Source organism: Lytechinus pictus, unplaced genomic scaffold (assembly GCF_037042905.1).
Source record: "Lytechinus pictus isolate F3 Inbred unplaced genomic scaffold, Lp3.0 scaffold_19, whole genome shotgun sequence".
In the NCBI taxonomy this organism is placed as follows: domain Eukaryota; kingdom Metazoa; phylum Echinodermata; class Echinoidea; order Temnopleuroida; family Toxopneustidae; genus Lytechinus; species Lytechinus pictus.
Window position 1 is genome coordinate 4592153 of NW_026974140.1, and position 11002 is coordinate 4603154.

Below are 11002 nucleotides of genomic sequence, written 5' to 3' on the forward strand. Positions count from 1 at the left end.
GGTTTGGAAGAATTTTGTTATAAAAAATGTGCATTTGCCACTGTAACAAGTAACCAGTTCTTGAGGGAGAATTGATTTCTGATTTTAGTTAGGCAGGAAGGAATAATGTCCAAACAGTCGTCCTGTTCTGAGATGAAAAAGAATGAAGAGAAGAAGAAGAACAATGAGTACGATCAAGGAAAATAATGAGTATAGAAATCATAACAACAACAATAATGGGGACAGCTATAATGATGATGATGATTGGCTGATGATGGTGATAATGGTAGTGATGATGATGGTGATGATGATGATGATTGTATTGTAATCATGATGATGATGATGATTGTTATGATGATGTTGATGATGAAGTAGGAGAAAAAGAAATAGAGGAAGAAGAACAAGGGGAGCAAGGAGGAGAAGAACAAGATTGGGGAGAGTAAGCAGGAAAAGAAGTTGAAAGAGGAAAAGGAGAAGGATCGGAAAAGTGGCACCACCTGATAAGGATCGGGGGTGGGAGGAGAATTATTAATTTTCAGGATGAAGAAAAGTGAATGAAGCAAGGGAAGAAGTTAATTGGAAAATACAACCCCAAAACCACCCTAAACCTTCAGGTCATTATATAAAACTAAATATTTCATTTGCAAGGTTTCGCGCTCGCGTTGCCTGTTGATTGAGATATTGACCTGCTCAAGATGAACATGGGGATTAAAATATCCCTATTTCAAGTCAATTTTCAAAAATTATTCTGCTCGCGACTCGAGTTTTCAGGATGTTGTTTCCGCTAGACAGCTCCTCTTATATGAATTCCTATACAAACAGTCCTTCATTTTCTCTTTTTCTGGCCAGTATATCAAATACTGTCACCCTGTGATTTAATTTGCATTCTCATAATGTTCTCATTCTATTCTGATAGTTATTACGTATCCTGTGTATTCATGATTACAATATTGATTAGATTGTCCCGTAATTAGTACTAAACCGCAGAAACCCCTTCGCGCTTGCACTGGTTGTTTATTGAGATACATGTTCTCTATTACACTGTCCTGTTTTTCAGGTCCGAAAATAAGCCGCGCTTCGCGCTGGCATCCATTCTGTTCATGATTACAAAACGTGCTGAATATAGTGTCCAGTTTTCGGGTCGGAAAATCAAATTTGTTTAAATGCGGATGAAAATATGTTAAATTGGTGAAGGCAGGATAGTGGGTCCGTCCCTGGTTATTGATTGTGCATTTTGAAATGAATTTATTTCAGGTTTCAAAGCATATCGGTCATTTCTTCAGTTGGAGGTGAGCCTTACACATCCAGTAGTCGTCACATTCTGTCATTTATTGAACCGATCACGAAGAAAGGGACGTTCACTAAGTGGAGAGACCGATGTCGAGAGGGGACACGATGACGACGCACATGTCTGTGACGATGTCGCCATTGAGGGTAAGAATATTGCAAATATGCAGGAGCCATGGAAACGGGGGGGGGGGGGGGGGGGGGGTTCAGCCCCTATTTTTCTCAATAAATTTGTACAGACCTGTTAAAATGTCAATATGATTGTCATGTTGTACATTGTCAGCACCCCCCCCCCCCCACACACACACACTCAGACCCCTCCTCACACAAGTACACACGTTTGGCTCAGCTCCCCTCCTTCAAAACAAGACCTCGACCCCTGTGAAATTATATCATGTTTCAACCGTTTGGCTTTATACAAGTAGGACCCTATCTTACATAACTTGTCATAAACTTAATTAAGGACTTTTATTAAGGAGTTTTATTCCCCCCGTAATCTGATTTTAGACAGAAGCAGGCCAGGGTATCATAAATCCTGATTGGTTTTTACCATTGACTTATTTGATCAGGATATAAAATGACGTGTAATGTCTTACAATCAGAAGTATTTCCTCCTTTTCGGGCCGGGGGGAGGGGCTTAATTGTTTTCTTCTTTGAGCCAGAATAGAAGTTATACCGCCAAAGACTACTTAAGATGAAAATTCGTCTTTCTTGTAAATATGCTATGAAATGACTCTGCATTGTGTTCATTGGCGTAAATCCATGACGTCAAGCTATTCAAGTGGGGGGGGGGGGTGAAACAATAGATCAGCCCCCCCCCCCCGATCAATAGGTTCCCGCTCGGATTGACGCCCGTGATTGTGTTTGTTGAATGCGTTTGAATTTGAATCATATTTATGATAATTCGAAATCATCTCATTCACTCACAGATGTGGTCTCCCCATTGGGTTCAGCCAGTGCAATTCTCTCGAGGAGAGTGCGAAATCGCTGGCTAAAAGCTTACACGTTGATTCGAAACAAACGACTGGTGTATGAGAGACTGCACAAACTGGAGGAAACGAGGAGAGACGGATCGCAGCAGAGCCTGTATTTCATGGCCTCTCACGAATCTGAAAGGGTGTAGAGTTTATTGCCATAAGGCCAGAAGGGCGAGAGAGGAAAGGAAGGCGAACTCTCGCACGTTCACCCAAGGAACCTACTGTGCCTGAAATGATCTCTTGTCATGCCATGTTTCTTGAACCAGTCGGTTTTTATTTTTCAAAGTTTGACGTAATTACATATGAAAGAACCCAATTAGCAGGTACCCTTTCTTAGGATACACAAAACTAAATACGGCTTGGTTTTTTGTCTCGCCTGAAAAGCAGAACGAGACTATTGGCGCCGCTTTTCCGGCGGCGACGACGGCATCGTCGTCAACACCAAATCTTAACCGAAGGTTAAGTTTTTGAAATGTCATCATATCTTAGAAAGTGTATGGGCCTAGTTCATGAACTTTTGGAAATAATGGTTATCAAGTATTAATGAACATCCTGCCAGAGTTTGATGTCACATGACCAAGGCCAAAGGTCATTTAATGTCAATTAATTTAGATCATGTTGGGGAAATCAACATCAAAATCTTAACCGAAGGTTAAGTTATTGAAATGTCATCATAACTTAGAAAGTATATGGGCGTATTTTATGAAACTTGGACATAAAAGTAATCAAATATTATTGAACACCCTGCCTGAGCTTTAAGTCACATAACCAAGGTCAAATATCATTTAGGGTCAACGAACTTTGGTCATGTTGGGGGTATTTGTTGATTTCCATCATAACTCTGAAAGTTTATGGATCTGGTTCATGAAACTTGGACATTAGTGTATTCAAGTATCACTGAACATCCTTTGTGAGTTTCAGGTAAAATGTCATATAGGGTCAATGAACTTAGATTTTGTTGGGGGTATTTGTTCAATTGACATCATAACTTTGAAAGTTATATATATCTAGTTAATGAAACTTGGATATAAGAGCAATCAAGTATCAGCAAACATCCTGTGCAAGTTTCCAGGTCACATGACCAAGGTCAAAGGTCATTTAGGGTCAACAAAATTTGGCCAGGCATGTTGGAGGTATTTGCTGAATTGCCATTATACACGTAACTTTTATAGATCTAGTTCATGAAACTTAGACATTAGAGTAATATAGTATCATTAAACATCCTGCTCGAGATTCAGGTCACATGACCAATGTCAAAGGTCATCTAGGGTCAATGAACGTAGTATTTTATTTTCATATGAATTGTGTTTTTTTTAGATAACTATTAGTAGTTTTTTTTTTCTTCAAAGTCATCACTGCTGCTCTATTGAATGGTGTAATGTAGGCGAGACTGCCAGAGGCGCTCCACTTGTTTTTTTTATGTTACTATATTGTTTACCATATTGCTAATTGCTATGTTATTTTCAACTTCATTGAAAAGTGGGAGAAAGACGAGAGAGAGAGAGAGAGGCGGGGGTAGGGGAAGAAGGGGAATATAGCGCGGAGAAATAGGGGCGTTAGAGGTACATTATTTTGTCTATACAGTGCGTATCAATAAAAAGTTTACACTTTGAAAAAGTCCTGGGAATTGAAAAAAAACATTGGGACATTATTTCCCATATATTCTTGGGTTTGTGTTTCATCTATCAAATGAGTAAAAATTTTGACAGAATGTTACACTTGAGTGAGCACTGTCCATTTTTGTAAAACTCGCAGAAATCGGTTTGCGCAGAAATACTCATTTTCACGCTAAGTCAAGGAAAAAAGGCTAAAACAAACTGAACGTGCGGTACATTTCTCATACATTTCTTTTGCATTTTTATTATAATATTATTATTTATTCGGCAAATAATACAAAAATACATTACAGTATAAACAATACAAAACAAAAAATATCAACAATTGGAACGCCAGGGACAGAAAAGGTTAACTGAATTACTGTGGCATAAAGAATCCTGTCCCAATTCCAATGGTTGATTTACAATATATGTTAATAAATAAACAATAATAAAGTACTCGTTATGTAAGGGGTGTAGTATGCGGTATGAATGTGTGATATATATAGAACTATATATATATAAACTATATGGACGAATTATGGACAAATATAAGTGATAAACGTACCCCCTCTACGGTTAAGAACACAAATTTTAAATTCAAGAGGGATACAGAAACCCAAAAGTTGAAACATTATGCAATTAGAGATTGAGTAAAAAAAATCCTAAAAACCAAAAACAATATAAATAAATGCGCATTCATGAAATGAATTCATAATTACTAGTAAATGAAAATGAGTGGAAATGACCGGGAAAATGAAAAGAAAACTGCAGGTGACAAAATTCTAGCAAATTAAAATAAAACAGATATATTTTGTAACGTCTTTGTCACCCAAATTAACATTTTAACCCTATAGGTAATCACGACATTATCTTTTGGGGGGGCCAGCTGGATCTAAGGACATAACTGAATGGAAACAAAAGTTTATTTAAGACATCTCCAGCATTCTTTCACTAAGTTTTTATCATTTAAAGTGGGACCACATTTCATATTTCATTTAATACTCTTTCCAAGCTTGACAGTGATAACAAAACGAAATTCAAGCCTAAGTCATTTCATGTGAATCACAGCTCCGTGTAAAGCATATATCACGACGATGGCCTCGGTGCGTGGGGAGAGGGGGTGCAATGGCGCTCTATGAAGTGTTGTGGGCAAGGAAACAAATTAAAAAGGTAAAATATATCTTCAAATCAATCTTCCTAGCTAAAGTCAATGTGTCCTTCATGATTAACGTCTACTTTTATTCATATAACTATTTCCAAGTTCTGCGCAAATCATTTCTCACGAACTTTTCAAAACTGAGTGTTGCTCACTCAAGCGGAAAGATTTTTCAATATTTATATCGTCATTTGCTTATAGAGGTCTGTACCAATAATGTGGGAGAGGCTTCAGGATTTGATATGTAATTTTTACAGGATTATTTTTGAGTGTGAACTTTTATTTGATACGCACAGTATATTCCAGCAAATATTGTGCATGTATGTAGCTATCTTGGTGTGGTTGTTACGAAGCGCATTGTCATGTCTGCTCATCATGTAATCAAGGGAGGGGGGGGGGGGGGTGAGTACTCTGTGCATTTTAGGAAAAATTAACGTTCGATAAAGGTATTTTATAAACTCATCATACAAAAGACTTGCATTTTTATCCATTTTAAGCAGTACTGAATACAGCATGTGATATTTGTTGTAAGCAAATAGAGTCTCTGACAAAAGAAGTGATTTGATGGCCATTTATCTCATTCTCTTGCCTTTAAATATTTCTTATTTCTGTTTATAAACCTTGAATTTGTATGTAGGCCTATACCATGTATCCGCACATTTTATGCTGATTTAGTCACAGCCTTCGCCAGACGGGGGAGGCGGGGGTGGGTGGTCCATGCATCTCCACATGGTATTCAGTGCTATCAATCCTTCATGTCCAATATAACCTCAGTTTAATGCACTTTTAACTGATTAATGTATACCAAATTTTTCACCCTAAATTGCTTGAAATAATAAAAAAGGCCTCCTTAAGTGGTGCAAATCGGGAATCTAATGATGCTACATTGTTGAAGAGAGGTTAGATATTTCTGATAATTATAGTGTGAAGCGCTATATGAGCAAGTCTATATTTCGTTCTATAAGTGACGTGAACAAAGAATATCCAGATAAGTGGCTTGAATAGTGAAATTGACTAATTTTATACACTACCCTTCTCATCTGAAATTTATTATTGTACATATAGCACGACCCAAAGCGGCTCAACTTGAGTAAAACACTGGATAATGAGTACATTTCGTAATGAACAAACGTCTAATTGCAACCCTGAATTACATAATTATTCTGGTTAAATAACAGAATAGCACACAAAGTGTTTATGAAAATTTTGCAATGAAGGGTTTTCTTTGCATACGGCCATGCTTGTATCTTGAAAAACCCCTCAAATTTCCAACTCAGTACGACATTTTAGCTTCATCAAAATATTTATGAAAAGTAAATGATATTTTCCTAATAATTTGTATTGTGACTTTTTACCAGGCAAGTGGTTAGTAGCTTGATATGAGCTCATACATTTTTATCATAATCACACATGCGATTTTAACCACAAATACCCATTAGAATGCTATAAAAAACAAATTAATACAAAATAATTCAAAATTAATACCATGAATACCAGTGATAGTTTTGTAAGGACATTGATTTGTTGAAGATACTGCAAATAATGTAGACCGAAAATTAACATATTTGAACCGTATTTGCTAATTCATAACAAAACGTCTGATTTCAAGCGTAAATATATAAAGGAAATTATTTCGGAAAAAATACCGATTCAGTATTACATGACGAGCGAATCGCATACCTATTTTCAGCGCTCAGGCGATCGACGACCCCCGCCCTCCTAAACTATATCTGATTTGATTGTGAAGGCGGGGGTATTTGAGACGAATGGAGTTAGTATTAATGTTTCTGTTCATTTGTTTATTTTGTTAGATATTTGTTTTCACACTAGTTCCTATATTCTATAATGATTCACTGTTGATACATGCATCACATAATCAATAAAAATACATTTGTATCTGCTGTTCTATGTATCATGTCTCGCATTCTCGAATCTTGTTCTTTCAGAAAACGCCGACATAAAAGGGCGATTAGGGCTGGGGTTTTTTTTTTTGGGGGGGGGGGAGATAGCAAGAGTTTTCTCCGGCAATAGTTTTCCGCAATGGGGCCCATGCTACTTCAGAATTTCTCAAACTTTATCACAAAATCTAAACTTTAGAAATCCACAATACATGGATTTTTGTAAACCTCTGTTTAATACTCTTTGAACAAGGGTATAATAAAAAAATGAGGAGCCACATATGGCGTATTGGGGGAAAAAAAATCTGAAAAGCTGCGAGCGGGCGAAGTGAGCGAGCAAAAAATGTAACTTTTTAATGCAAAATTTTAATTTCGTAATAATTTTAATTTAATAATTTTGATTTCGACGTGACAAAATACATACTTAGATAAGTATATCATGATTTCAACCCTTTTCCTTTTCATGTCATTTGCCGTGAAAAATGGGGGTCCAATATCCCCTAATAAGCTTCCCCATCTGTACGCCAGTGATATGAAAGGAAGTTCCGCATGAAGTTTATGTACATACATGTGCAATAAATGCAATTGGATATTTTTTTTCGTAAATTGATGCATATATTTGTCTGTATAGATAGATATATGTGTTCTGTATATGGACATTATAACATTTTGCAAAAGCAGAATTCGTATCGTATAGATACCACTAAGTATAGACTTGAACGTAACAGTTTTTGCAACCATTCCAAACTAGTTAAAGTTGGTAAATCCCCCAGAATCTTGTCTATGATTTTCATCAAAACTACGCAAAGACTGAATCGAGAACGACTGGATGAATTTGTTTAAACAAAAATCATTTATGAATGCATGATTAAAAAAACTTCGCACGGGAAGTACATTCAAGAAGAAAACAACAAATCATAACCAGTGTTAACGAGTAAAACATTCTATAACAGCATTAGGATTTAAATATTGTTACTGCTTGTAATCGTCTAAGGTCAAGCATCAGTTTTCATGATCCATTTCCTTTTCTTCAAAAGAAACATTCACATCCCTCTCCTTGAGCCGTCGCTTGTTCATTTGATGGGCCGATATTGTCATACCAATAGAACTCCCAACGACCAGAATCGCTCCAACAATGGTCCATACGTTGGGTACGATGCCAAAAATAAAGACATCGAGGGCAAAGCATAGGAATACTTCATTAGTTCTGATGATTGATACAACTAACGCAGTTTCTGTCTTTAGAGCAAGAGTAACTGTCAACTGTTCAAAGAATCCAGTCACTGCCATTCCGATAACCAACGTACGGTCTAGTCCACACTGAGGGTTCGTCCAGTCCCCGACGACCGTTGCCGTGGTGGCGCCACAAAGAGCAGATATGATACCATATACAACTATAACTGCATGGACGTCAACGCGAAATATCTGGGTAAATCTCAGGACGATTGTGTTAGCGGCCAGAACGACAGCTCCTATGATCGCGCATATCAGACCAATGGCGTTGTAACTCTCGACGTCGGCTCCGAATATGAACGGTGGTTGGACCACAAGGGTGACAGCGATTACCGTGAGGAAAGCGAAGAAGACTATTGGAACCGAACACCGTTCACCTAGACATGCACGACCGAAGATGCCTGTAAAGAGGGGAGAACTGTACGCCAGTGCTTTCGCTGTTCCAACGGAGAGAGACTGTATCGCGAAGTAGTTCAAGAAGAAACAGAGAGATCCGACGAGACCTCGTAAGATGATCAACAAGAACACCCTGAGAGGGAATCGCAATGATACCTTGTGAAATACCAGATAAGGTAAGGAGAACATGGCTTGGACTAATCCTCGGATAACCAAACCTTGGCTAGCTGGCACACTACCTTCCAAAAACTTGATACATAGAGAGAAGCCTGCCGTGATGCATACGGACAAGACGACCCAGATAATACCTCGATGACGGTATGCCTTCCTGATTAAGGTTCTCCATGTCAATAAAGTTTCATGGTGTCCTGCTTCAGCATCTACCTCACGGTAGTCGATGTGCTTTCTCTTTGACTCGACCTGCCTTGCTTTGAGCATCATGAGAGACTGCCTCTTCTTTTTGATTGACGAAAAGGTACCCTTTGATTTCACTTGATCATCTGGTACAGATATGTGGATAACAATAGCCTGTGCAACGGGCATGACCCAGCCATGCTTACTTATTAACCGGTCTGAGACTGCAGACACTCTGTTATAACGTTGCGATTGCGATTTGATATTGAACAGATAACCGGAAAATAGTAAACTCATATCCATCAGGGTGTTTCATAAACGTGTTTTATTTGCCCATTGTTCTTTTATTGCCTATCATGGTAAAGCACATGCATTACCCCCTGAAACACCTACCCAACGTAGAGTGTATATCAGTGACGTAAAAAAAATCATAAACTTAAACCATAGAGCTATATAGCTCCATGCTTAAACTAAGCCCGGCACGCGATCGAATTGGCATGGAATGTTCAAATGCGAAAGAGCGAGTGCGATATCGAGGGGAGCGTAAAATAAATGGAAATGAGAAAGTTCGGGTGTGCATGATTAGTCAGTTCTCGAAAAAGAGACGTTGATATGCGGACTCTTCGACTTGAGGTCGATTGGAAATAAGTTTTAAAAGCTGTGTTTTCTACCCCAAAAGTGTTTGATCAACCGAATCATCAAGGATTTATGTTTATCCATGCATTGGAGGTATTAATAAACTGACCTCGTCTCTTAGATTTTCTCAGCCTGCATATAATTATGCGGGCTCAGTCCACGAGTGGAGAAAACTCAGCCCGCATATATCTCAGACCAGCATTCGGTAGTTTTTTTCTGACAACAAACGTGAATAAAAAACATTATTATGTAACATTCATAGATATATGCATGATTATTTTTCAAGCATCAAATTGCTCAATAATTCACTTCAGATTTTATCTGCCCATGCAGACTATAAAATGTGCCTCTTCTTCACACGTATAGTTGCATAACCCTATATGGACTTTGGACGTAGAAAAATCACATGTTATATGCCCGTTCTTTGGACTGAATATTTCCAGGGACCTATAACTCCGTCGTTCGATGACATCGTTCATTGTCTTCTGTACTTATTGATTAATTTCTTTTGACAGGTATAATATACCCAGGCGCGGATCCAAGATTTCGTGGGGAGGGGGGGCCCAAATTTGACCTGATTTTTGGCGCCCATGTGTACTTTTCGAAAAATGGCGCCCCCTCCCTCCCGGCCAGGCTAACTTAAATGTTACTTAAATGCCTTAAATGTATTTTTAATGATCTTATTACATAATCACATAAAAAAAGGCAATTAAAGACCACTTTTTTAATGTGTTCTTGAAAAAAAAAAAATCCATGAATATATAATAGTAATATCAATGGGAGCGCGAAGTGCGAGCGATTTTTGGGGGTCTCAATTTGGTTTAAGTTCTCACCAGAGTAGTGTGAACGGGAGCTGTAGTTTCTTTTCTAGTTGTTTAGAATAGCCTTCAATAATATCAATGATAACCTCTTGGGAATAATGCAATCTCAAAGCAATCGACTCAATCGCCTCATCAGTGGCGAAGCTGTGATTTATTCAGCAGGGTTGCACGGGGGGGGGGGGGTCTTGTTGAACTTTTGTAGAGGGCACCAAGATAAAAAAATAAAAATAAAAAGGGGGGTATAAGTTAAAGAAATTCCGAAATTTTATTCTCAAAAACACATTGAGGTATCTCACAAGGCCTAAATAAATAATGATAACGCGAAGCGCGATATATTTGACATAATATTTGGAAAATAATATTATATTTCACCATAATCCCTTTCCTTTTCTCTCTTTTTTTTCTTGGTCGTGATTTTTTTTGTGGGGGGGGGGGGGCAAAACGCCCATGTCCTAACAGTCATTTCCTAGCTTTACTTTATAAACAACATTAATGAACAATAATCTCATAAGCCCTATGCGAGATAAAAAAATAATTAAATTTCATGTATTTTGACCTGAAAATTGAACATTCTGGGCAATGTTTGTGAACCTAAACAAGATGCGTATGTAACTAGATAATTACTACGAGCGCAAAGCGCGAGCAGAAATTTTTAATGTGCGTTCTG

The 11002-nt window shown here is 37.9% G+C and overlaps 2 protein-coding genes across 2 annotated transcripts in view; one reads left to right on the forward strand and one right to left on the reverse strand.

Moving 5' to 3' along the window:
- Positions 1–6907, forward strand: part of LOC129261185 (stimulated by retinoic acid gene 6 protein-like) — a 26004-nt gene extending 19097 nt beyond the window's left edge. The window contains exons 17-18 of the mRNA XM_064114269.1: positions 1234–1413; positions 2196–6907. Coding sequence (XP_063970339.1) covers positions 1234–1413; positions 2196–2389 — 374 coding nt within the window. The 3' untranslated portion in view covers positions 2390–6907. The remainder of the gene's footprint in view (positions 1–1233; positions 1414–2195) is intronic.
- On the reverse strand, positions 4075–10246 carry LOC129260027 (solute carrier family 35 member G1-like). The gene has a single exon (XM_064114270.1). The coding sequence runs from the start codon at positions 9179–9181 to the stop codon at positions 7898–7900; it is 1284 nt and encodes a 427-aa protein (XP_063970340.1). The 5' UTR covers positions 9182–10246; the 3' UTR covers positions 4075–7897.
- Between the last annotated feature and the right edge of the window lie 756 nt (positions 10247–11002).